Here is a 23,734-nt window from a genome sequence, read left to right on the forward strand (position 1 = left end):
AGGCTGAGGTTCAGGCTCTGAGCCAGTAAGGCTGGGGCTGAGAAGAGGCCTCCCCCACCAGCTCAGGAGCATCAGGACAGCGCTAGGACCCTGGGATCCCCCTCTCACAGTAAACATATGGCTCAGTCCTCCCAACTGGGGGAGGTGACGGTACATTGGGATAGTCCCTTGGGCATAGAGTCATAGAGATGTACAGCACGGAAACAGACCCTGCAGTCCAACTTCTCCATGTATCTGACATTGTACCTATTACCCGTGTGTGTACATCTTTCTACAGTCCTGAGTGAGCTGTGTATGGGTGCACACTGAACACTCTATGTGTATCTGTCTATCTCCCTTCCCTTATCCCGGTTCCGTAACTTCACTATCAGCCTCTTCTCGGCCACTTTGTGTTATTGCCTGTCCTGAAGTCTGCATTGGAGGATGGTCACCGGGAGATCTGAAGCTGAATGTCCCTGCCCGCTGAAGTGTTCCCCACCTGGGAGGGAGCACACGCCTGCCTGGTGATGACTGAGCTGTTTCCCTGAGGGTAACTCAACCTGTCTGAGTGTGACCATCCTGGGAACTGGTGACAGGAATCTGTTCCCTCTCTTTATTGGATATTTTACTGAGACTGGGACCAATCATTGACTCTCTGCTTCTGCAGCTTGAAGTTGAGGAAATGATCTGCAGCTCAGCATTGACATGGAGTGGCGGGGGAGAAGGTGGTTTGTTCTTATAGACTCTAACAGCAGTTGATCCCGTTCCCTCACCCTGAATGTTTTATTCCCAATCCCTGATGGGATTAGGGAGAGTGGATTCCCACAATGTTGCTGATCGTTCTCTCCATCTCCCTGTGTTTTTCCCAGGTCTCTCCCGGTAAGTACAGAATTCACCTTTCCATTCTCTCTCTCTCTCTGTGTGTGTCTGGGGTGAATGTGAATCTCTTGGGGAGAGTTTGAAATGGGGGATGTTTGACCAGCCGCCTGTTATACAGCCAGCCTGATCTTTTACACATTGAAGGCAGCACAGTCTGGAAGACTCTGATGGGATTTGTGTCCAGGTCTCCTGACAGCAGGATGTAGAAACCCCGAGATCAGAGAAACTCCGAGCAAATGGGAAATGGTTCCAATGGACAATTTTAATTTTCACATCGTTTGGGAGAAGCCAAACAGCTTCATCATTCCTGGTCTAAAGTCTTGTAAACCCTGCGGGGAGGAGAAGGAGACTCCATGTTTAACCCAGCCCAGGCTCAGCTGTGATGCCCTCATGGTTGAATAGGCCGGGTTATCTCAGACACCAACATCCTACTGGCCGTGTACAAAGGGCTGATTAAAAAGCTCAGTGAAGGACAGTGGGGATCCTGCTCTGGATTGTCCACCCCCCTGTTTGACAGAGAGACTGTTCACACAGTAACTGTCCCCCACAGTCTCACACTTCATCCTCCCAAAATATTCCTGTTTCTGTTCATTTCAATCGGATTCGCTCACCCCATATCTTTCCTGGTTATGGATATCCTGCCCTCGGATTATCCTGAATTCCTCACTCCAGATGGACCATGGCAGGAGAGTCCCTTCAATATTTTTCTTCCATTTATGCCAGATTCCTGTTCCAGGTTAGTGATTTTCTGTTTAATATCCAATCCCTGGATTGTGTCCCAGCCTCTCCCTGTGTCCACACTGACTCCATCGAGTATCTGAGTGACCCTGATTCTGTGTTTACTCCCTGTTCTAAGAGGCTGCAGCAGCTAATTCTGACCTAGTTGAATCTGATTCTGTTGATTATATCAGACAGGATTCTGACAGTGTTATAATTTGGTGGGTTATTGGAGATTGTCACTGTGTGGATAGGCCTCACTTTGACCAGCTGGAAGTGTGTGCAATTGTTTTCAGCCTGACCTTTACAGATATAACATGTGGAAAGTGATTTTGAGGACACTCTCTCACATTGTGATGTCCCTGATGTCTGTGAGGTGATTCTGGTTTTGTGGCCCAGGTACATTAATATGATGTTTATGTTGGTGTTGAGTAACTTCCTGCTTTCATTGTTTGTTTTACAGAGACTAATGTATACAGTGGAATGTATACAATTGTTTCTGGAATTAATGACTTTCCTGAGGTTACAAGCACTGCAACAGTCAATGGAGTTATAATAGCTTCTCATGACAGTAAAACCAATCGGAACATCCCCAGGCAGCAGTTCATGGCAGAATTCTTCAATGTGAATTTCTGGGATTATGTCACAGAGATAGTGAACAGACATGCAGACATGGCAAGGGAAACAATGAGTGCAATAATGAAGAGGACAAACCAGACATCTGGTAAGATGTGACTGATTGAATTTCCCTGTTGGTTGTTCCCTTTCATCATAAAACTTCATTCATTCCCCAACACTGACAATTTGGCCCCAGGACTGGGAGAGACATGATAGGCCTCCCCTCTTTCTGTGAGTCTTTTCCACTCCTAGTGCACCACCAGCATTCACCCCACCTCTTCATATCTTTTGAGGGAAAATAGGGAAACAGTGTGGTCAAAATGTTTTACATAGGTTTAATAAAGCATCTTAGATTTTATAGTCCATTCCTCTGTTTGCAAAGCCCATTGAAATCTCAGCTTTCAGTGTGACCCACCTTCCAACCATTGCTTTCTCAGATGTTAGACTTTATCTGTGAGAGTCTGAATCACGGAGCAGATTCAGGTAACCTTTAATGTGATCGACAGCTTCAGTTACAGCATTGCAAAAAGGCACACAAAAAGCTTCAGAATGTCTGAACTTATACAGTTTAAGCTTAGAGTATGCACCCCCTCCAACTCCTCATCAAATATCAATGACTCAAATCTCTTCTCTGAATGTAAAGACTGTATGTGTCTGAATAGCATCATCACCTGTACATGCCCCAAAGATTTCTTTGAATAAAATAGATTTTTGAAATTAAAAAATAAGTTAACCATAGGCAGCCAGCAGCCATTTTGTGCCGCTCAGTCATGGGAACCCTGACACCAGACAATGACACACAACGTGGTTCTTCCTGTTATGTGAGTATCTCTGTTTCTTCAAACCTGGCCATATGCAGTAACATCTTACAGGCACCCCGAAAGTAGAAATGTCACTGCAGCATATCACAGGGTAGGAAAGGATTGCAGATGCTGGAAATCTGAAGTTTAAACAGAAAATGCTGGAAATTCAAAGCTGGCCAGGCAGCATCCATCAAGAGAGAAAGAGAGTCGATCAAGGGTTGTGTAAAGATTTGTAGCTCGGGTGCCGGTTGCCGTGGTTATGGGTATGTTCACCAAGCTGGGAAGTTGATGCGCAGATGTTTTGTCCCCTGTCTAGGTGACATCTTCAGTGTTTCGGAGCCTCCTGTGAAATGCTGCTGTACTGTGTCCTCTGGAATGTATTTGGTTCCATTCCTGCTGCTTCCGGTTTCTGGTTCCGGTTGTTCATTGGAGTGGCCGGTATATTGGGTCTAGGTCACTGTGTTTCTTAATCGAGTCCATGGATGAGTGCCAAGCTTCTAGAAATTCTCTGGCTGTCCTCTGTTTAGTTTGTCCTACGATCGTTGTGCGAGTTTCCCTTCTTGAGATTCTTACATGCTTGATACAACTGCAATACGGCAACTTCTGTGAACAGCCACAACTTATTTAAGCAAGTACAAGCTTTTTGGAGAATCACTTAACACTGTTCACGATGCTTGCAGAGCATGTCAAGTGAGGGTCACTGAATAAGGGAACAGTCCTCTCTTTATACACAGTCAGTCATGCTTGTGAGACACAACCCCCTGTCACTCTGCCATAGTCACATGCCCAGGAACAGGCATTGTATATGCCACCAAAAACATTTAAAGTGATTGTTTTGAGAAATAATCTAATGTGTGATTAGATTATTCCTTATTTTTCTACTGCCATCTGCAATAGTTTAGTATTTGTAGAGTCTGATGAGATTGTCACACCTTGCCTGCAAGACAGAAAAACAACACTCCCAACAACCTCCCAGAGTCGTTTAGCATTTAATTTCTGACATGTGAGGAGAACAAATTAACCATTTAACATCTTAGTTGTGTCAACAAGTTGAATTGGTGGTCTTTGTCATCCCTACCAGGGACAGCTGGTCGTGGTGTTGAGTGGTTAGTTGGTGTTCATGGATACAGATTGCTAGTTGTCTGCCTGTTTGTCCTATATAGTGTTTCATGCAGTCTTCGTATGGAATCTCACCCAGATAACTGTCATGTTGTCTTCTCTGCTGTTGGTTAGTCATTTGGTTTTGGAGTGCCGTTCTCTTTCTGTGTGTCGCAAAAGAACTCCAACAAAAACTGAACCATCTTCTCAGTGGATCCAAACACTCCATACAATCATCACAGGGATTCCTAGACAACATCAAGAATGTAAACAGAGATAAGGATGAAGCAACGGTCTCATTCGATGGAACAACACTGTTCACTTCAATTGACAAAACTCTCGCCAGAGAGACAATAGCCAACCTCCAGGACAAACAGAACAGGCGACACGACAGGGAACCTCCCAACAAGGACTGCAGAGTCACACTACCAGACCTGTGCTTGAGGACACACTTCCCATTCAACAACCAAATACATGAACAGATCAATGGGACACCTATAGGCTCACCCATCTCCAGGCTCAGAGCACAAGCAATGATGCAGAAACTGGAACAAACAGCCCTCCCATAAATCCAACCCAAACTCTGAATCAGATACATGGATGACATTTTTGTAGTTATTAAGAGAACAGATATAGAGAACACATACTATATTATTGACTCTGGTCATAGGGATCAGATTTACAAGAGGGGAAGAAACCAACAGCCAACTCCCATTCCTGGATGTGACGGTAGAAAGACCACAGAGTGGTGAATGTACCACAACAGTGTACAGAAAAGCCACGCACATGGACCACGTCCTGAACTACAACAGCAACCACCCAAACACACACAAGAGAAGTTGCATGAGGACCCTGTTCAAAAGGGCTACAACACACTGCAGCTCTCCCGGCCTACGAAAGGAAGAAGAAGAACACCTCTACAGAGTCTTCACCAAGAAGGGATAGTCTTGCAACTTCATCTGCAGATGCCTAACAGGCTAACAATACAGCCAAGACATGCCACAACCCAACACACAAACCGCTCTACCCTTATATAAAAACGTCTCAGACTGACAGCCAGATTTCTCCACCCACTGGGATCCATGACTGTCCATAAACTGACAGGCACGCTCAGACATCACTCACCAGGACAAAAGACCCCACGCCCATCATGTGCTAGACTTACGCAATTTACAGGATTCCATACGAAGACTGTATGAAACACTATATAGGACAAACAGGCAGACAACTAGCAATCCACATCCATGAACACCAACTAATCACTCAACCCCATGACCAGCTGTCCCTGATAGCCACACACAGCAACGACAAAGACCACAAATTCAATTGAGTCAACACAACGATCAGAGTCTAAAACCAAACAGAGGACAACCAGGGAATTTCTATGGCATGGCACTCATCCACAAGCTCGATCACCAAGCACAGTGACCTAGACCTACAACGAACAACCTGAAGCAGCAGGAATGGAACCAAATAAATTCCAGAGGACACAGTGCTGCAGCACTTCACAGGAGGCTCCGAAACACTGAAGATGTCACCTAGACAGGGGACAAAATGTCTGCACATCAACTTCCCAGCTCAGGGAACATACCACAACTACAGCAAAGAGAGTCAATGCTTCAGGTTCAAGATCTGCACATTCTGAAGCAGGGTCACTGGCCATTGTTTCTGTCTGAACTGACACTGCCAGACATGCTGTGGATTGTGAACAAGTCTCATTTCTACTGGAACAAAATAGCATTTTTTGCCATCAATCCTTCCCAAACCCCTCCTTGTGAGCTCTCCTTCCCACACTAAGAAACCCAGAGGCAGCTGCTTGAGATCACACTTGGCACAACATTAAATATTAATTTCACACCATATTGATGTACGAAGAAAACATGAGCAACTTGCTCAGCAATCCAAACTGTCAAAGCAATAAACTAGTAACTTTTTAAACAACATGTCACAAAAATAACAAAACATAAATTGCAAAGTGGAAAGCTAATTAGGAAAATCTGTTTTTTGTTTTTAAGAAGCAGAGCGAGAAAGAGACAGAGGAGGTCACAGTCTGGGTCATCGTGAAAGGGATGGGTTTGGACTGGCTTTGGGAGTTGGGTTGAACTCCCACTGAGCTTCCATTCTCCTCGATGAGCTGGTCTTGATGGAATTCATAGAAATGAGGGGCTGAAAGGGAATTTCCTTCCAGCCTGGGTTTCCCTCCTCTCCGGGTCCAGTGTGTCCACAGGTTATTCCACGGGATGAGGTGGGGGACAAGAAAGAGAGTGAGTGAGTGTGTGTGTGTCATACTGTGTGGATCCAGTCAGGTCAAAAGAACAAAATAATTCTGAGTATGAAACTTGCACAACGTCAGCGCTGATACCAAAAGCTTTTATAAACTTTCTGAAAAGGAAGAGAATAGTGAAAGTAAATGTTGGTCCTTTCCAGGACAGAAACGGTGAGGTAATAATGGGGTATTCCGGGATAGCAGAAATGTCTCTGTTTTCACAGTGTAAGGTAGCACTGTCTTCCCAAAAACTGCAGTTACTACCCAAGGAACTTGGTGCAATTGCTGTAACTGGGGAGAAGGGATGACATAAACTGATGGGATGAAAGGCAGATAATTCCCCGGGACCTGATGGCCTGCACCCAGAGGTATAAAAGGATTTGTCAACAGAGATAGCGGATGCATTAGTTGAGATATTCCAAAATTCCCTGGATTCTGGAAAGGTACCAGTGAATTGGAAAAAATGCTAATGTGATACTCTTATTCAAATAGGAGATAGGCATAAAGTGGGAAACTGTAGACCAGTAAATTTGACCTTTGTCGTGGGGAACCTGCTGAAGCCAATCAGAAGGAAGGAGATAACTGAACATTTAGATAAATGAAGCTTAATTCACAAGTGTCCAGTGGATGTGGTATATCTAGACTTCCAGAAGGCATTTGACAAGATGCCACATAAAAGACTGATCCTGATGGTCAGATCCTCAGGGGTTAAAGGTAGAGTATTGGTTTGGATAAAGGATTGGCTAACTGACAGAAAACAGAGGATCAGGAAAAATGGATCCTTCTCTGGGTGGTGAACTGTAACTAATCTTGTGCTGCATGGTTCAGTTCTCAGACTTCAATTAATTACAATCTGTATAAATGATCTGCAAGCAGGGACAGAGTGTATCGTAGTTAAACTTGTGGATGATACTAATATTAGTGGGATACCAGGCTATGATAAGGAGATAATAAGTTTCCAGATGGATATTAGTGAGGAGAATGGGCCAGACTCTGATAGGTGGACCAGGCGAAAGTAAGGACTGCAGATGCTGGAGATTAGAGTCGAGAGTGTGGTGCTGGAAAAGCACAGCAGGTCAGGTAGCATCCGAGGAGCAGGAGAATCGACACTTTGGCATTCCTGATGAAGGGCTTTTGCCCAAAACGTTGATTTTCCTGCGACTGTGACAGGTGGAAGTGAATGTGGATAAGTGTGGTTTGTCCATATTGGCCAGAAAGTAAGTAGGCAAATTATTATTTCACTGGGAAGTAGATTCACAGTGTGTCAGTGCAGAAGGATCTGGGTGTTTTTGGGCATGAATTTCAGAAAGTGGATATACAGGTGCAGCATCTCATAAGAAAGGCAAATGGAATACTGGCATTTTTTTGCAAAGAAGTGTTGTTACACTTATATAAGGCATTGGTGAGACCACATCTGGAGAATGATGTCCAGTTGTGGTCTCCTTACCTAAGGGAGGATGTGGTGACATTGCAGGCAGTTCAGACGAGGTTCACCAGGCTGTTCCAGGGATGAAAGGGTTATTGTACGAGAAGCAATTGTATAGCTTGGGCCTGGACTCACTGGAGATCAGAGGAATGAAGAGGGAGGAATATAAAATGCTCAAGGGGATTGATAAGGTCGATGTCTAGCAGACATTCCCCTTGTGGGACAGTCTTGAACAATAGATGATAGATGTACAGAGAGAGGAGGTCGGTTCAAAACTGAGATGAGAATTACCTCCCTCTTTCAGGGGGTTGTGAATCTGTGGAACTCACTGACCCAGAGCGGGGCAGAACCAATCAACAAATTCAGGACAGAAATGGCTACGTTTCTGATGGAAAGCAGGATAACGGGGGATGGGAGCAGGCAGGAAGGTGGAGGTGAGACCTTTTTTTATTTCAAAAATATATTTTATTCATAAAATACTTTGATGATCTGTACAACTGGACATGCCACAAATGTAAACATTCCATTTGTTTGCATACCGAAAACAGAGTAATCATTCCTATTTACTGGTCTGTACGATTACATTTTTAGCTGAGGCATCAGCAGAGCCCAAATGACTGCGCGGGCCCCCTGTTCTTCTTTAGGCAGGCAGATGTTACACGGTGGTCTTTCCCCACCACGCCTTGGCGGCAGCTGCCCCAAGCTTCAGCGCGTCCCTCAACATGTAGTCCTGGACTTTGGAATGTGCCAGTCTGCAGCACTCAGTCGGGGTCAACTCCTTCAGCTGGAAGATCAGCAGGTTTCGGACCACCCAGAGAGCGTCCTTCACCGAGTTGATGATCCTCCAGGCACAGTTGATGTTCGTCTCGGTGTGCGTCCCGGGGAACAGGCCGTAGAGCACGGAGTCCCGCGTCAAGGCGCTGCTCGGGACGAACCTCGACAAACACCACTGCATTCCTCTCCAGACTTCTTCTGCGTAGGAACATTCCAGAACGAGGTGTGTGACAGTCTCGTCCCCCCCGCAGCCGCTTCGAGGGCAGCGTGCGGTGCGGCTGAGAGTCCGGGCATGCATAAAGGATCTCACAGGCAGAGCCCTTCTCACCACCAGCCAAGCCATGTCTTGGTGCTTGTTGGAAAGTTCTGGCGATGAGGCATTCTGCCAAATGGCTTTGACAGTCTGCTCAGGGAACCGCTCGATAGGATCCGCCCTCTCCTTTTCCCGAAGGGTCTCAAGGACACTACGTGCTGACCACTTCCTAATGGACTTGTGGTCAAAGGTGTTTTTCTTGATAAATTTCTCCACGAAGGACAGGTGATACGGAACGGTCCAACTACTCGGAGCGTTCCGCGGCAGCGAGGCCAGGCCCATCCTTCGCAACACTGGGGACAGGTAGAACTTCAGTATGTGGTGACACTTGGTGTTTGCGTACCGGGGATCCACACACAGCTTGATGCAGCCACACGCAAAGGTGGCCATCAGGGTGAGGGTGGCATTGGGTGTATTTTTTCCCCCGTTGCCCAGATCTTTGTACAGCAAGTGAGACCAGGATAAGATCAGCAATGATCATGTTAAATGGTGGAGTGGACTCAAAGGGCTGACTTGCCCACTCTCCCTCTGAACTCCATGTTACTAGAATTAACTGGGAATGTGTTTGAAAGCAGCATATCAAGTGTAGCACTGGAATATATTACTTGTTGTCATGAAAACAGAAAAAAAATGAATTGCTAGGAATGAACAAATATATAACAAAATGAAGAAATTGATGGAAGGATCATTAACATTAATCATGTTTAGTTCTTAGCCAATCAGCAAACAGTCAGATAATGAATGAATTGAGGACCGGTAATCAGGAGGGGTAGCAAAAAAAGGAGAAAAAAAAAGAAAAAGAAAAAAAAAATAAACAGGAGCTTCCGCAGGGAAAAAAAAAATGAATTGAGGATCGGAGAGACATTAAAAAAAACATTTGACTGTCATGATCCATTCATGATCTGGAGATATTTTTGAATCACATGGTGCAGATATATTGTGACCCCTTTGGGGCAGCTGGGACTTGGAACAGGGAATTCTGGGAAACTGCCTCAAAAGAGGCCAACTCATTCTGTTTAATTTGTGAGGAATGGATTAAACAACGAGAACAAAACTAAAAACACTGTAATAATTAGAGGAAATTGTACAGAAGGTCGATACATAGAGTTGTACAGCTCAGAACCAGACCCTTTAGTCCAACTCGTTCACGCAGACCAGAAATCCTAAACTGATCTAAGTCCTATTTGCCAGCTTTTAGCCCATATCCTTCTAAACGCTTTTTTTGCATAAACCCATCTCGATGTCGATTAAATGTTGATATTGTACCAGCCTCTATCACTCCCCCTGACATCTCATTCCAAAATTACACCACCCTCTGCATGAAAAAGTCACCACTTATGTCCCTTTTACATCTTTTCCCTCTCCCCTTAAACCTATGCTCTTTAGTTTCGGACTCACCTACCCTGGGAAAAAGAACTTGGCTATTCACCTTATCCATGCCCCTCATGATTTTATAAACTTCTAAAGATGACCCTAAGCCTCCAACACTTAAGGGAAAATAGCCCCAGCCTATTCAATTTCTCACTCTACTCCAAACTTTGTAAATCTCTTCTGAACTCTTTCCTATCACAGGAAGTCCAAAATTTAGCATAGCTCTCGAAAAGTGGCTGAATCAATGGACAGCTGCAACATGATATCCCAACTCCTGTACTCAATCCACTGACCCATAAAGGCAAGGAGACCAAACACCTTCTTCACTATCCTGTCAGTCTGTAACTCCACCTTCAGGAACTATGACTCTACACCCCAAGGTCTGTTTGTTTGGCAACACTCCCCAGCACCCTACCATTAACTGTGTAAATGCTGCTATGATTTACCCAAAATGCAACACCTCACTTTTATCTAAATTAATCTCCATCTGCCACTCCTCAGCCCATCTGATCAAGGTCCCACTGTACTCTGAGATAACCTTCCTCACTGCCCACTACATTTCCTGTTTTGGTGTCATCTGCAAACGAACCATTACTAACCATTCCTCCTATCTGCACATCCAAATCATCTGTTAAAATGACAGAAAGCAGTGGACACAGGTAGTGAGTAACTTAAAGAGATTGATCCTCATCTCCATTCCGCCAGGCTCAGGGGAAGAGATTTCACAGCCCCACGCAGGGAGAGGGTCCTTGTAAATAACACACAGAGTCCGATCGTGGGCCAGAGCCTGTGGGAGGCTGACAGAGTGGTCACGGACAGACATGGACTACATCCCCCAGAATGCAGCCTGTGATCAAAATAAATGACCACATGGAACGGGGCTGTCGTTCCAGGACAGTGGGAATGTGAGCACTGGAATTCTGACCTGGATCGGAGAGCATATTGTTTATTTGCTCCAGGTTGGGGTGTGAGACAGCAGTTGGAGAAAGGGGCAGCGTTGCCTGACTCTGGAACCTTCTGACAGCACAGGCCTTGGGGATTAGCCCCATGTGTAACCCCCTCTCCCTGGCCCTAATATAGGATCCCCATTCCCCTTTGATCAGATTGTTCCTCTGGTTATTAATGATTAATTATCTATGACTGATCACCGACAGGATTTCACATTTTTCAACGAATAGCTACTGTTGAGATCAGTGATGACGGCAGCATTAAGACATCGATGAGATTTGGATTTGATGGAAAGGACTTTATCAGTTTAGACCCAGACAGAATGAGATGGATTGCATCCAATCCCATTGCAGTGATGACTAAAGAGAAATGGGATTCTGATGATTCCTGGAACAACTACTGGAAAAGACACCTGGAAGAAGAAGATGTTGAACATTTAAAGAGATATTTGGAAGCTGGCAAGGAATATTTCACAAGGAAAGGTATGTATTTCAGTTCTGTTCCATGTTCTGATCTAACCTCACTGATCTATGAAACTGCTCTCCCATTCCATTCAGTGTCTGTCTATTGTTTGTGTTTTCACCCTTTCCCATCACAGTTCAGCCTGAAGTGTTCATCTCCAGGAGGGAGCCCAATCGTCAGGACAAGCCGCTCACTCTCTCCTGCCTGGTCACTGGGTTTTATCCTGCAGACATCGAGGTGACCTGGCTAAGAAATGGAGAGGTCATGTCTGAGACCCAATCCTCGGGGATACAACCAAACCACAATGGGACCCATCAGATCCAGAAAGAGATTGAGATCAATGCTGGGGATGAGGATCAATACTCCTGTCACATTGACCACAGCAGCCTGACAGAGGCCCAGCTCTATCAGTGGGGTAAGGGACTGGTGTGTGTGTGTGTGTGTGTGTGTGTGTGTGTCTGTCTGTGTGTCTGTATGTGCGTGCATCCTGTCTTTTCCACCACTCATTGAGATATCTCTGATCTGTCCCTCATTCCCTTTACCCATTCCTGCTCCATGTCTTTTGCTGCACTTCCCCAACAAAACCCTCCTGACCTCAGGTTGGAAATATTCAATTGATCCTCAGTGCTCACAGCATTTTGGTTCGAAAACTCCAGATTTCCATTAGTGAATTTCTGAGGTAGTGCTTCTTGATTTCCCTCCTAAATGGTTTCAGTCTAATTTGAAGGTGGTTCTCCCTTGTCCCAGGTTCCAGCACCAGATTATTCCTGTCGTGATCGTACCAAGGTCAGCCAGCTGCACCATGTCAATAGGAGGCCTCTGATTGGGCCGTTAACCTGATCCAATCAGGGAGTCCTGACTGACATTAAAAAAAGGGTGAGTGTCAGAGGTATTGAGGGTCTGGCAGCTGAATCTGAATGAGGTACTACTAACGTCAAGGATGGGTGATGTGTAAATAATGAGTGGCTTGGTGAGTGAATGCTAGCTTCTGTAGGGTTATTTCAGGGGCAATGGGGGTAAAGCATGATCGTGAAGAAACTTGCTCACAACAGGCACCTTTCAGTCAGGGAAGCATTTGTTTGGGAAACTTGACTCGTCAATCTTGCGATCAAGGACTGGGCCCAGTTTGTGAAAATAATGCGGCACATTGTCTGGGCAAACGACATTGTGGCAGACGAAAAGCAACAAGTAATTCTCCTGACAGCCTGTGGAGCTGCAGCTTATTCTGTTATTAGGATCCTGGCTTTTCCTGAGGCACGAGATACTAAAACCTTTCAAGAATTAATGGAGATAATTCAGGATTATTATGAGCAAAAGTTTCCTCTAATTCTGGGACACAATTGTTTTTATTTGGCAATTCAAGAACCAGGGGAATCCACATCGGGATTCCTGACTTGGTTAAGAAGACTGACAGAAGCACATGAATTTGGCTGAACCTTTAATGAGATGCATAGAGAATTATATGTGGAATTACTGATGTAACTATGATGTTATTAATGATGTCACTATGTTGCAATTAATTATGTAACTATGCAAAAACACCTACTGGCTGAATCCCAACAGGACTTCAAGCAGGCTTTATCTTTGGAAAATGCAGCAAGTGGAGCTCATGAGTTGCAGGGCATTCCAATGGAAGTGGATCCCTCGACAATCCAACTTAACTTGGGGAACACCGCCTAAATGCAGGCAATTGTATAGCCTCACACAAGACACATCAATCAGAGGGACTTGAGGTTGGCTCACAGCAAAACCCCAAACCAAGCCCCGGCAAATGGTTAGAATTTTCTTCAAGATCCTGACCATCAAGTCATTGTGGTTTCTGTTGGTACATGGAATTGAGACAGCAAAAGAGCCCGACTGGGCTTAAAGTGAGTGAGATAACTTATAGGCCAGTATCCTGGAGGGTAACCTGAAAAATCCGTCCATATCTGGTTTGGAACAGTTAAATTGCTTCTTAACATGAAACTCAGAACCAACTAATTTAAATGTCTGGTTAACTGGTCATTCTGTTCTGATGGAGGGCGATCCGAGTGCAGCTGGATCAGTGATCACAGAACCAATCTTTAACAAGATTCACTCTGAATTCCAACCCTTAACTTTGCACAAGATCTTGGCCAGACTGAGAACCTAAACTGAGGAAGCTTCAGAGAATAGGGGTACAACTTCAGTTCCGCTCTTTCACGGAAGGCAGCTGGTTCAGTGACCAGTGATTGTGCTAAAAGCTTCAAATCCAAGCTGAATGGGGAGAAATCAGTTGTGAGAGATTCACCCCGAATGGCTCAATATGTTTCAATTAGAAAATGGCTGCTTGAGTGAAATTCAATTTAATTACCTGCAGGTCATCCAGGAAGATCTAGGGGTTATCAGAGGAGCCAGGCCACCTGGCATGTTGACCAGGAATCAATCCCATGATGCTGTAAGGCCTGCCCAGTGCCATTGGCCTTACAGGCAAAAGTCAAGGCAGAAATTAAAAGGCTGGAAAGTGAAGGAATTATCAAACCAGTCCAGTTTGTGGAATAGGCAGCAGTGATTGGAATGGTTCTGAAGCCCACTGGGTCGGTTTGCCTTGGTGGGGATTTTAAACAAAGTGTAAACTGCTTTTGACAGCAGAATAGATAACCAGTCCCTCAGGATTTGTGCACAACGTTGGTGCAGGATGGGAGTTCTCCTTCACAAAGCTGTACATGAGCCAAACTTACTTGCAATTGTGATTAGACCAGGTTCCCAGACATATGCTCCAAATAATATCCATCAGGGATTGTACCAAGATACAAGACTGCCATTTGAGGTATTGTCAGCCTGTTTGATCTTTCAGTGGACAATAGAGAACATCTTGCATGGTCTACCCCAAGTCGCCATTTACTGAGATGGTAAATTAGCCAATAACAGGGAAAACTAATAAGGAGCAGTCAGAGAACTGGATATAGTCCGAAGGTGGTTTTCCAAGGCAGGCATTTGCCTAAGAAGGGAAAAATGTGTATCCCAAATGATCTACTGGGATACAGATTCGAAAACTCTGGGTTACACCTGGTGGAAGATAAAGTGAGGGAGATCAAAGGTGCTCTGGTTCCTACGTCTGTCCAGGAACTTACGTCATATCTTGGGCTGGTAAATTATTTTGGAAAGTTTGTACATAACCTGGCCTCCATCCTGGCAACGTAACATCAACTCGTGACAGAAAGGATCAGCCTGGGAAATGGTTGCAAACATAAGACCGAGCTGTCAATGAAGGAACGATACAACTGTCATTCTCGAAGGATTGGCACTCTATGATCCCAAGAAAGATCTAGTATTGACATGTGATGTCTTCCCGCACAGCATTGGAGTTGTATTAGCTCATGGTGGCTCAGTGGAGAGGAACATCCAAGAGCATATACATCCAGGACTTTGGCCAATGCAGCACGTAAATACACCCAGATACAGAAGGAAGGATTGATGGTCATATTTGGAGTCAGGACATTTCACCAATACCTTTATGAATTAAAATTTGTGATAATCATGGACTACTTGGTGTGCTTAAAGAGGACAAGGCAGAGCCACCCTGTAATTTTGGGCCAATCGCAAGCCAGAACACCACCTGGGAGGCTGAGTAGCGAATGTGGACGCATTGAGCCGCAACCATTAGCAAATACACCACTGGGTAGCACCCCCAATGGAAAAGTCTATAATGGTATTAAACTTTCTGGACAAGCTCCTAATCAGAGCTGACTATCAGGCTTTGGACACAGAAAGATCCAATCCCTTCAAAACAGAAATAACTTGTACTTATGAGGGAAACCAAAAGGCAGTGGATATCCTTTGAATTGAAAGATTTTTGGACCCAGAGATACCAGCTCACGGCAGAGGATGGAATATTGTTAGAACTTGTTAGAGAAAGTGTGATTATCCTGAGTAAAGGCTGCTGTCAAACTCTAGCTGAACTCCACCAGGGATCTCTAAAATGAAATGCGCGGGGAGACATCGCATGTCAACACTACATCTTCCTTGGGATCACAGAGTGCCAATCCTTAGACAATGACAGTTGTTTCATTACTTCATTGAAATCTCGGGCTTATGTTTGCAAGGAAGTTAAAGTTTTCAGCCATAGTGCGTGTTTAGGGCATTTCAGAGAACATCTCTGACACACACACACACACACACACACACCACCCTGTGGCTGAACACTTTAACTCCCCCTCTCACTCTGCCAAGGTCATGCAAGTCCCTGGGCCTCCTCCACTGCCAAACCCTAACCACCCGATGCCTGGAGGAAGAACGCCTCATCTTCCACCTTGGGACCCTTCAACCACACAGGATCTTTGTGGATTTCACCAGTTTCCTCATTTTCCCTCCCCATATCTTAATCTCAGAAGCAACCTTCCAACTCAGCACCGCCCTCTTGAACTGTCCCACCTATCCATATTTCTTCCCACATATCCACTCCGCCCTCCTCTTCAATCTATCATCTTTGCCCCCACCTTCATCTACCTATTGCATTCCCAGCTTCCTTCCCCTCACCCAACCCCCCCCTCCCATTTATCTTGGGCCACAAGCCTCATTCCTGATGAAGAGCTTATTCTCAAAACGTTTATTCTCCTGCACCTCAGATGCTGCCTGACTGGCTGTACTTTTTCAGTGCCACACTCTTCGACCCTGACCAATGAAGGCAAGATGCCATACGCCTTCTTTACCACCCTCTCTACTTGGGTGGTCACTTTCAGGGAGCTATAGACTTGAACCCCAAGATCCTTCTGTCTATCAATGCTGTTCAGAGTCCTGCCATTAACTGTATCCTTTTCCTTAACGTGTGATCTCCCAAAGCACAGCACCTCACAATTACCTGGATTAAACTCCATCTACCATTTTTCCGCCCATATCTGCAACTGATTTATATAAATGATGAAAAGCAATGGAGCCAGCACCGATCCTTGTGGCACACCACTGGTCACAGGCTTCCAGTCCAAAAAGCAACCCTCTTGGACCAACCTTTGTTTCCCACCTTGAAGCCAAGTTTTATATTCAGTTAGCGAGCTTCCTCTGGATCCCATGTGATCTAACCTGACTAACCAGTCTACATGCAGAACTTGGTCAAACACTTTGCTGAAGTCCACATGGACAACATCTACCCCTCTACCTTCACCAATCTTCTTTGTTACCTCTTCAAAAACTCAGTCAAGTTACAGAGACACAATTTCCCATGCACAAAGCCACGTTGACTATCCCTAATCAGTCCTTGCTTTCCAAATGCATGTAAGTCCTATTCCTCAGAATCTCCTCCAACTATGTACGCACCACTGACGTATGGCTCATTGGTCTATAGTTCCCTAGCTTTTCATAACAGCCTTTCTTAAATAGTGGCACCACATTAGCCACCCTCCCGTCTTCTGGCACCTCTCCCTTGGCTATTGATGATTCAAACAACTGAGCGAGGTACGCAGCAATCTCTTCCCTAGCTTCCCACAGAATTCTGGGTAACGCCTGATCAGGTCCTGGGGATTTATCTACCATTATACATTTTAATCTTCAGTACCTCCTCTTCTGTAATGTGCACTGTTTTCAAGACATTACTATTTATTTTCCCAAGTTCCCTTGCTTCCATGCCCTTCTCCACGATACGCACTGACACAAAATATGTGATTAGAGTCTGACTCATCTCTTATGATTCCACACATAGACAGCCACATTGATCTTTAAGGTGCCCAATTCTCTAACTATTTACTCTTTTGCCAAAACACACTTTTAGAGTCTCTTTGGATTCTCCTTAACTGCATTTGCTAAAGCTGTCTCATGTCCCCTTTTTGTCCTCCTGATTCCCTCTTAAGGATACTCCAACTGCCCTTATACATTTCTTGGGATTTACTCAATCCCTGCTGTCTATACCTGTCTATGCCTCTTTCTTTTTCTTGACCAGAACCTCAATTTCTCAAGTCTTCCAGCATTCCCTACATCTACCAGCCTTGTCCTTCTATTATCATGCCGTGGTCAAACCCCTCTGTTACGTAAAAAGAATAACAATTTATTTTCCTAACTCTAATAGTGAACATTAAACCAAAAAAATTCACATGTCCAAACCCCCCTCCCCGCCCCCCCGCTTCTCTTAATTTCTTCCGATCTGACCCCAACTCTACAAAAAAAAGCTATTCCAATAACACACTTATTAAACATTACATTAACTTAATCTCAAGACCACTTACTCTCTATCTTCTTCGGTGTCTTCAGTCTTCCCTCTGCTGATCTCCCTGGGGTTGTCTTCTTTCTTTGTTACTGCGAGGATGTTTCACATGCAAAGGTATCTTTGATAGAGACTGTTTCTAATTTCTTTGAGAGCAGGATGTCAGATGGGCAGTTGCTCCGCGGTTTGATGGCAGTTGCTTTCTGATAAATTTTCAAAACTCCCATGTTTTATAGCTTCCATGACACAGTAAATTCTTATAATTTGATTGGTTTCCAGGTGTCAAAACAATAAACTCAAACTCAATTGGGTTTTTAGTATCCTCGGCACAATTTAAACTGATCAGTTAAATTCGAGTTGTTGTCAAAACAGCAAGCAAAACTCAGGGTAGACAGGCAGGAGGCTGGAAGAACACAGCAGGCCAGGCAGCATCAGGAGGTGGAGAAACCAACATTTCAGGTGTAACCCTTCTTCAGGTCGGGGGCTGGGTGTAAGGGGAGCTGCAGGTAACTATTTAACAGCCAGTTGCTGCATGTATCTATTTTGGAACAGCTCGTCTCCCAGTCTTTCCATTCAGGCAGCTGAGCCTGCACTTGAAGTTTACTTCAAACTTCAGAAAACACTTTCTATTTTAAAGTGAACAGACAGGCTTTTGACTTTGTAACACTTCACACTAACAGGAACATACTGTCTCTGGACCCTCATTATCTTATTCTTAAAGGCCTCCCACTTCCCATTCATCCCTTTACCTGCAAATAGCCTCCCTCCAATCACCTTTTGCACGTTCCTGTCTGATACTGTCCAAATTAGCCTTACTCCAATTTAGAACTTTAACTTTTTGATCAGTTCTATCCTTTTCCATCACTACTTTAAAACTAATAGAATTATGATCACTTGCACCACAATGCTCCCCCCCGGACACCTCATTCACTTGCCCTACAATTTTTCCCAACAGAAGTTCAGGTATTACTCCTTCTCCAGTTGGTACATCCGCATATTGAAGAAGAACGTTTTCTTGGACATACTTAACAACTTTCTTCCAATCCAAGCCTTTAACACAATGACAGCCCCAGTCTATGTTTGGAAATTAAAGTCGACTGTTACCATCCGAATATTCTTACAGATATGAGATCTCCTTACACATTTGGTTTTCAATTTCCTGCTGCCTACTGGGGGCTATAATACAATCTCAACCAGCTGATCATCTCCTCCTTATTTCTCAGTTCCACCCATATAACTTCACTGGTCAATCTCCCAACATATGCCTCCCTAAGTACAGCTGTAATGTTATCCTGAATCAAAATCTTGTCCTCCTCTCTTGCCCCCCCCCCCCCCCTTTCTATCCTTCCTGCAGCATCTATACCTTGGAACATTGAGATACCAGTCCAGTCCATCTCTGAGCTATGTCTCTGTAATAGCGGTGATACCCTAGTCCCATGTTCCCAACCATGCCCTAAGTTCATCTGCCTTACCTGACAGACCTCTCACATTGAAGTAAATGCAGTTTATCATTCTGACCTTGGTCACTGCCAAGCTCTTGCCTGTTTTGACTATTTGAGCTGTTCCCCTTACCTGCTGTACCAGCCTCAGCCCTTTCTCTTTACTCACTGTTACTTTGGTTTGAGCCATCCCCTTACTAGTTTAAAGCCTCTGCAGTAGCACGATAAAGCCTCCCAGGTAGCACAAGTAACAGATCACAATTTACAAACCAGAAATTTTGTCATGTTTTTAAAATGGGATGAGATTCTTCAGGTAAGGACAGCTTCATACCACCCAACATTGAATGGCCTGGCAGAAAAAGCAGTCCAAACTTTAAAGGCTGGCTTGAAAAACAGCCTACCCTCTTGATAGTTACCAAGGTATCATGGTTCTTATTTGATTATGGGATTACCCCACATGCAACAGCAGAGTTGGGACCAGCAGAGTTGCTAATGGGTAGAAGACTCTCCACCAGGTTGAATCTGATCTTCCCAGACCTGTGGGAGTCGGGTGTAATGGCCTCAGGAACACCAACGCTGGACACAAGTCTCCATCAAACAAGAGAAACTGTTTGATGCAGGGAATTAAGGATCAGACCAGACCCCTGCAAAATATTTTAAGAAGGCAGCCTGGAGCCTAACTTTATCTTATTTTAAAGGCAACTGTAAAGTGCTGTGTTCCAGATGCAATACGATTGGTCACACTACTCAGCTTTAGGCAAAACACACTTTATCGATCACTAGAGCTAAAATATAACTAAAGAAAGTGGAATTTAGAATACCACAAATCTCAGAAAAATTAACAAATCAATAGACACAGTACCGATTACTAATTAATGATTCAATGTAGTAACATCCCATAAACACACCCCTTGGCAAACTTCAGAAAATAGATTTGTCTCACAGGTAACTGCAGCAAGCCAGAAGGAAAAGCTTCAAGAGAAAGCTCAGAGAGAGGAGCAGCAAGGGGACATTTACTGTCATTCCAAGCCTGTTGAGACTCCAACAGTAACTGATGCTGAATCACAAAGCTAAAAAACTACAAACTACAAACTAGAAATCTAGGTCCGAGAGCTGGCCACACCCATCCAGGCTGCTTCTATTGTTCCTGCTTTAAAAAACCCAAGGCCTCATAAGCCAGTCACTTCACTGGCTTTCCAACCAGACAACTCGACACCTCTGCCTTACAACCTCTCTTTAAAAAGAAACAGGACAAAATAACCTCTCAAAGTCGCAGTATCATCACAGTTAGGGGAGGAGTTTTGGTGTAAGAATGATGGAAATGGCCCTATATGGGAAAGAGGCATGCTCCATGTGAGATCAGGACCAGTGATGTGGAAAGGTCAGGCAGGTGCGATGGTCCTGAACCAGCGCAAGGTCCATTTGAAAGTTGTAAATTTGTAAACAATGCAGGAACAAAACGTACCCTGCCCCTTTGAGCAGTCAGAAAGGCTGCCAGGCCCCATGGGTTCCCTATCTCTGTCAAGCATTGTTGAGAGTTTAGAATCTGAGATGGACATGATGGAAGGAGCCAACTCAATGCCTTTGCCACTGGAAGAAGAAAATAAAATCCTGCCAAGGCACTCCTGGCACAAGAGGCGAGCTCCTATGCATTCGATGCTGGCGTTATTATCTGCTGAACACGGTGGAAGCTGTCCCAGTGTTAAAACGCCCCAGGATGCTCTCCAAGGAAAATGGCTGGCCTATGTTCTCGGACTCAGAGGGGGGAGGGAAGTTGTGATGTAACAAGGCTAGCCAGCAGGACCTCAGAGAACATGAGTTCCCTGATTGATCCAACCCCATTCAAGGAGCCCTGGCTGACAAATAAAAAGGGAAGTGTCAGAGATGATGACACTCTGCTACCTGACTCTGAAAGAGTCAATCCTAAAGTCAAGGACTGTTCATATACAAATAAAAGGTGACTTGGTGAAGGATACCATCCTCTGTGCAGTTATGACATCGATCCCATCAATGAGATCTGGAGTGCAAAATTTATTGAACCAAGTCCATCAATTCCCAATGGGTGAGTTAAACTAAACTGTCCCCAACCAACACAGACCAAGGATGGATCCAGGAACAGAGATAATCCTGATATTATTCAAATGTGTTTCAGAAATCCCAGAAAACAGTGTGGTACGTTCCCATCTTCTACTTTTGATTGGATTAATCGCTGCAATGGCTACAATATTTGAAATAATCATCTGGAAAAGGCCCTGGAGAGGTAAGATTCAGAGAGTGGGGAATGTAGAACTGAGGGGACTGGGTGAGTGTGGGGGAATCTCCAGTACTGTGAGTACAGGGCACTGTGGGGAATGGAACTGATTGAATTCCCACACACAGATACACACGTATAAACACGTCTTGTTCCCTGTTTGATCGTCCTTTGTGTGATTGGACCCGACCAGACACTTCACACACACTTACATCCTCACTGACTGAATGTCAATGGGATGGGAAAGATCTCCAGAATCTCCATAAGGTGTAAGGATGGAGGGGAGTGTGGGAATGAGGATTTCTGACACAATCTCCATTCCCTCACACTTGTTGTATTCTCATTCTCTGAGAATGGATTATTCCCCATCCTAATGGACATTTATTTTGTTTCTGCAGGTTCACTGAGTGGGACCTACACAACAGCTCCCAGTAAGTGACTGAGGGGACAGAGTGTTGGGAATGATGGGAGAGGGATTGAAAGGTGTAGAGTTACATTCTCCTGGATGGGACAGTTCTTCATGACTCTCTTATCCTTCATGACCCTCTCATCCCTCTCTTCCCCAACTCCATACCCCCACAACCTCTCCTTCCAATCCTCACCCCCTATTTTCTCATTCCCTACTCCCTCTCCCTCCACTCCTTCACCCATAATTCCTTCTGCACTGTGCTGTGTGAATGTGGTTAGTCAGTGCTGAGGGTGATTGAATCCTGGGTCCAATGAGTGAAAGAGAATATTTCTGAGTGTGTAACTTTATATTTCATTCCATTTCAAACATTCTTTTTTATTTTCTCAGCTTTGGATGTATCTATTCTAGCTTCTTCATAATTTCATCAATGATATGTCAATTTCTGTCGGTAGACTTATTTGGAAATTCTTCACTCCCCTCCTGACCCTGTCCCACCCTCCCAGACACTGTTAAACCCTATCAGACACATTTCACTCCCATCCTGACCATGTCTCACCTTCCCAGTCACTGTTAAACCCTGTCAGACTCATTTCACTCCCATCCTGACCCTGTCCTACCCTCCCAGACACTGTTAAACCCTGTCAGACCCATTTCACTCCCATCCTGACCCTGTCCTACCCTCCCAGACACTGTTAAACCCTGTCAGACTCATTTCACTCCCATTCTGACCCTGTCCTACCCTCCCAGTCACTGTTAAACCCTGTCAGACTCATTTCACTCCCATCCTGACCCTGTCTCACTGACCTTTAAAACTTTGTCAGACTAATTTCAACTCTCTCCTGGCCCTGTCTCACTATCCCAGATACCGTTACAACCTGCCAGTCCAATTTCACTCCCCTCCTGACTCACCCTCCCAGACACTGTTAAACCCTGTCAGACTAATTCCCCTCCCCTCCTGACCCTGTCCCACCCTCCCAGACACTGTTAAACCCTGTCAGACTAATTTCACTCCCCTCCCCATCCTGAAGAGATTGCCTTGTGTCTGTCCATTTCTGACCTTGTGGGTTTCCTGAGCTCCACTAAAGGTCATTCCCGGAGCTTCATTTAGGAATAATGGGATCCTCCTGTTCCAGTGTGAACATGGACATCACCGTCCATCCTTCCATATCACAGCAGACACACAGAATTACAGCTCATTGCTCACACCCAGTTGATTCAGGATTGAGATTGACTTTTCCTGAAAATGTGTTTCCACAGATTGAGCAGTGGATTCCAGATCCGCACGTTTGGATCCTGATTCTGCAAGTGAGACCTTCTCAAGTCGTGTTTCCATCCCGTCTCAGGAATGTGAGCAGTGTCACCATCAGAGGGATCTTCATGGATGGTTCCTCCCTCACACTTTCTCATCCTCACTGTCTTCAGTGGGTCAGTGATTGACCTGAAATGTCGCAATGTCCTGAACTCCCTCTGAGCGAGTTTTTGTATTGTCGGACGTGAATCATTTCTGCACTTTATGCAACGAAATTTTAACTTTTATGTTAAAGTCTCTATGAATTTTGTAACTGTCTTATTGTTATATTGATATCTCTCTCACTATTTAACTTCTACTCTTCCATTTTTATTCTCATCTATTTTAAGCTGAACTGATCTGTTTTGCACTTTACGTAAACAGCGTGATCAAATGTGAACTTTTATGTAAACTTCCTTTATTTTATTTGTTCACAATCATGTATTTATGGCAGCAAACATCTGTCATTATTTATCATCAACAATTAACTGCAGAGGCTGATCATTGCAGTTGCTAATCAATAAATTATTGTTGATCATTGA

General features: G+C 44.7%; 1 protein-coding gene across 4 annotated transcripts; it reads left to right on the plus strand.

Annotated features, from left to right (window-relative positions):
* Window positions 1-699: 699 nt before the first annotated feature.
* On the plus strand, window positions 700-23,734 carry LOC148140854 (class I histocompatibility antigen, F10 alpha chain-like). 4 transcript variants are annotated; one of them, XM_087979642.1, is made up of 7 exons: window positions 700-858; window positions 2,039-2,299; window positions 11,399-11,674; window positions 11,791-12,069; window positions 21,397-21,504; window positions 21,894-21,926; window positions 23,162-23,734. In XM_087979642.1, exons 1-7 carry the CDS (start codon window positions 807-809, stop codon window positions 23,164-23,166), a joined length of 1,014 nt encoding a protein of 337 aa, XP_087835768.1. In that variant the 5' UTR covers window positions 700-806; the 3' UTR covers window positions 23,167-23,734. The 4 variants fall into 4 exon arrangements, with proteins under 4 accessions (XP_087835768.1, XP_087835769.1, XP_087835767.1 ...); XM_087979643.1 differs by lacking the exon at window positions 21,894-21,926; XM_087979641.1 differs by lacking the exon at window positions 23,162-23,734 and having other exon boundaries at window positions 21,894-21,934.

This window comes from Chiloscyllium plagiosum, unplaced genomic scaffold, assembly GCF_037043375.1.
Source record: "Chiloscyllium plagiosum isolate Xiang-an unplaced genomic scaffold, Cpla_swu_hap1 HiC_scaffold_35, whole genome shotgun sequence".
In the NCBI taxonomy this organism is placed as follows: Eukaryota; Metazoa; Chordata; class Chondrichthyes; order Orectolobiformes; family Hemiscylliidae; genus Chiloscyllium; species Chiloscyllium plagiosum.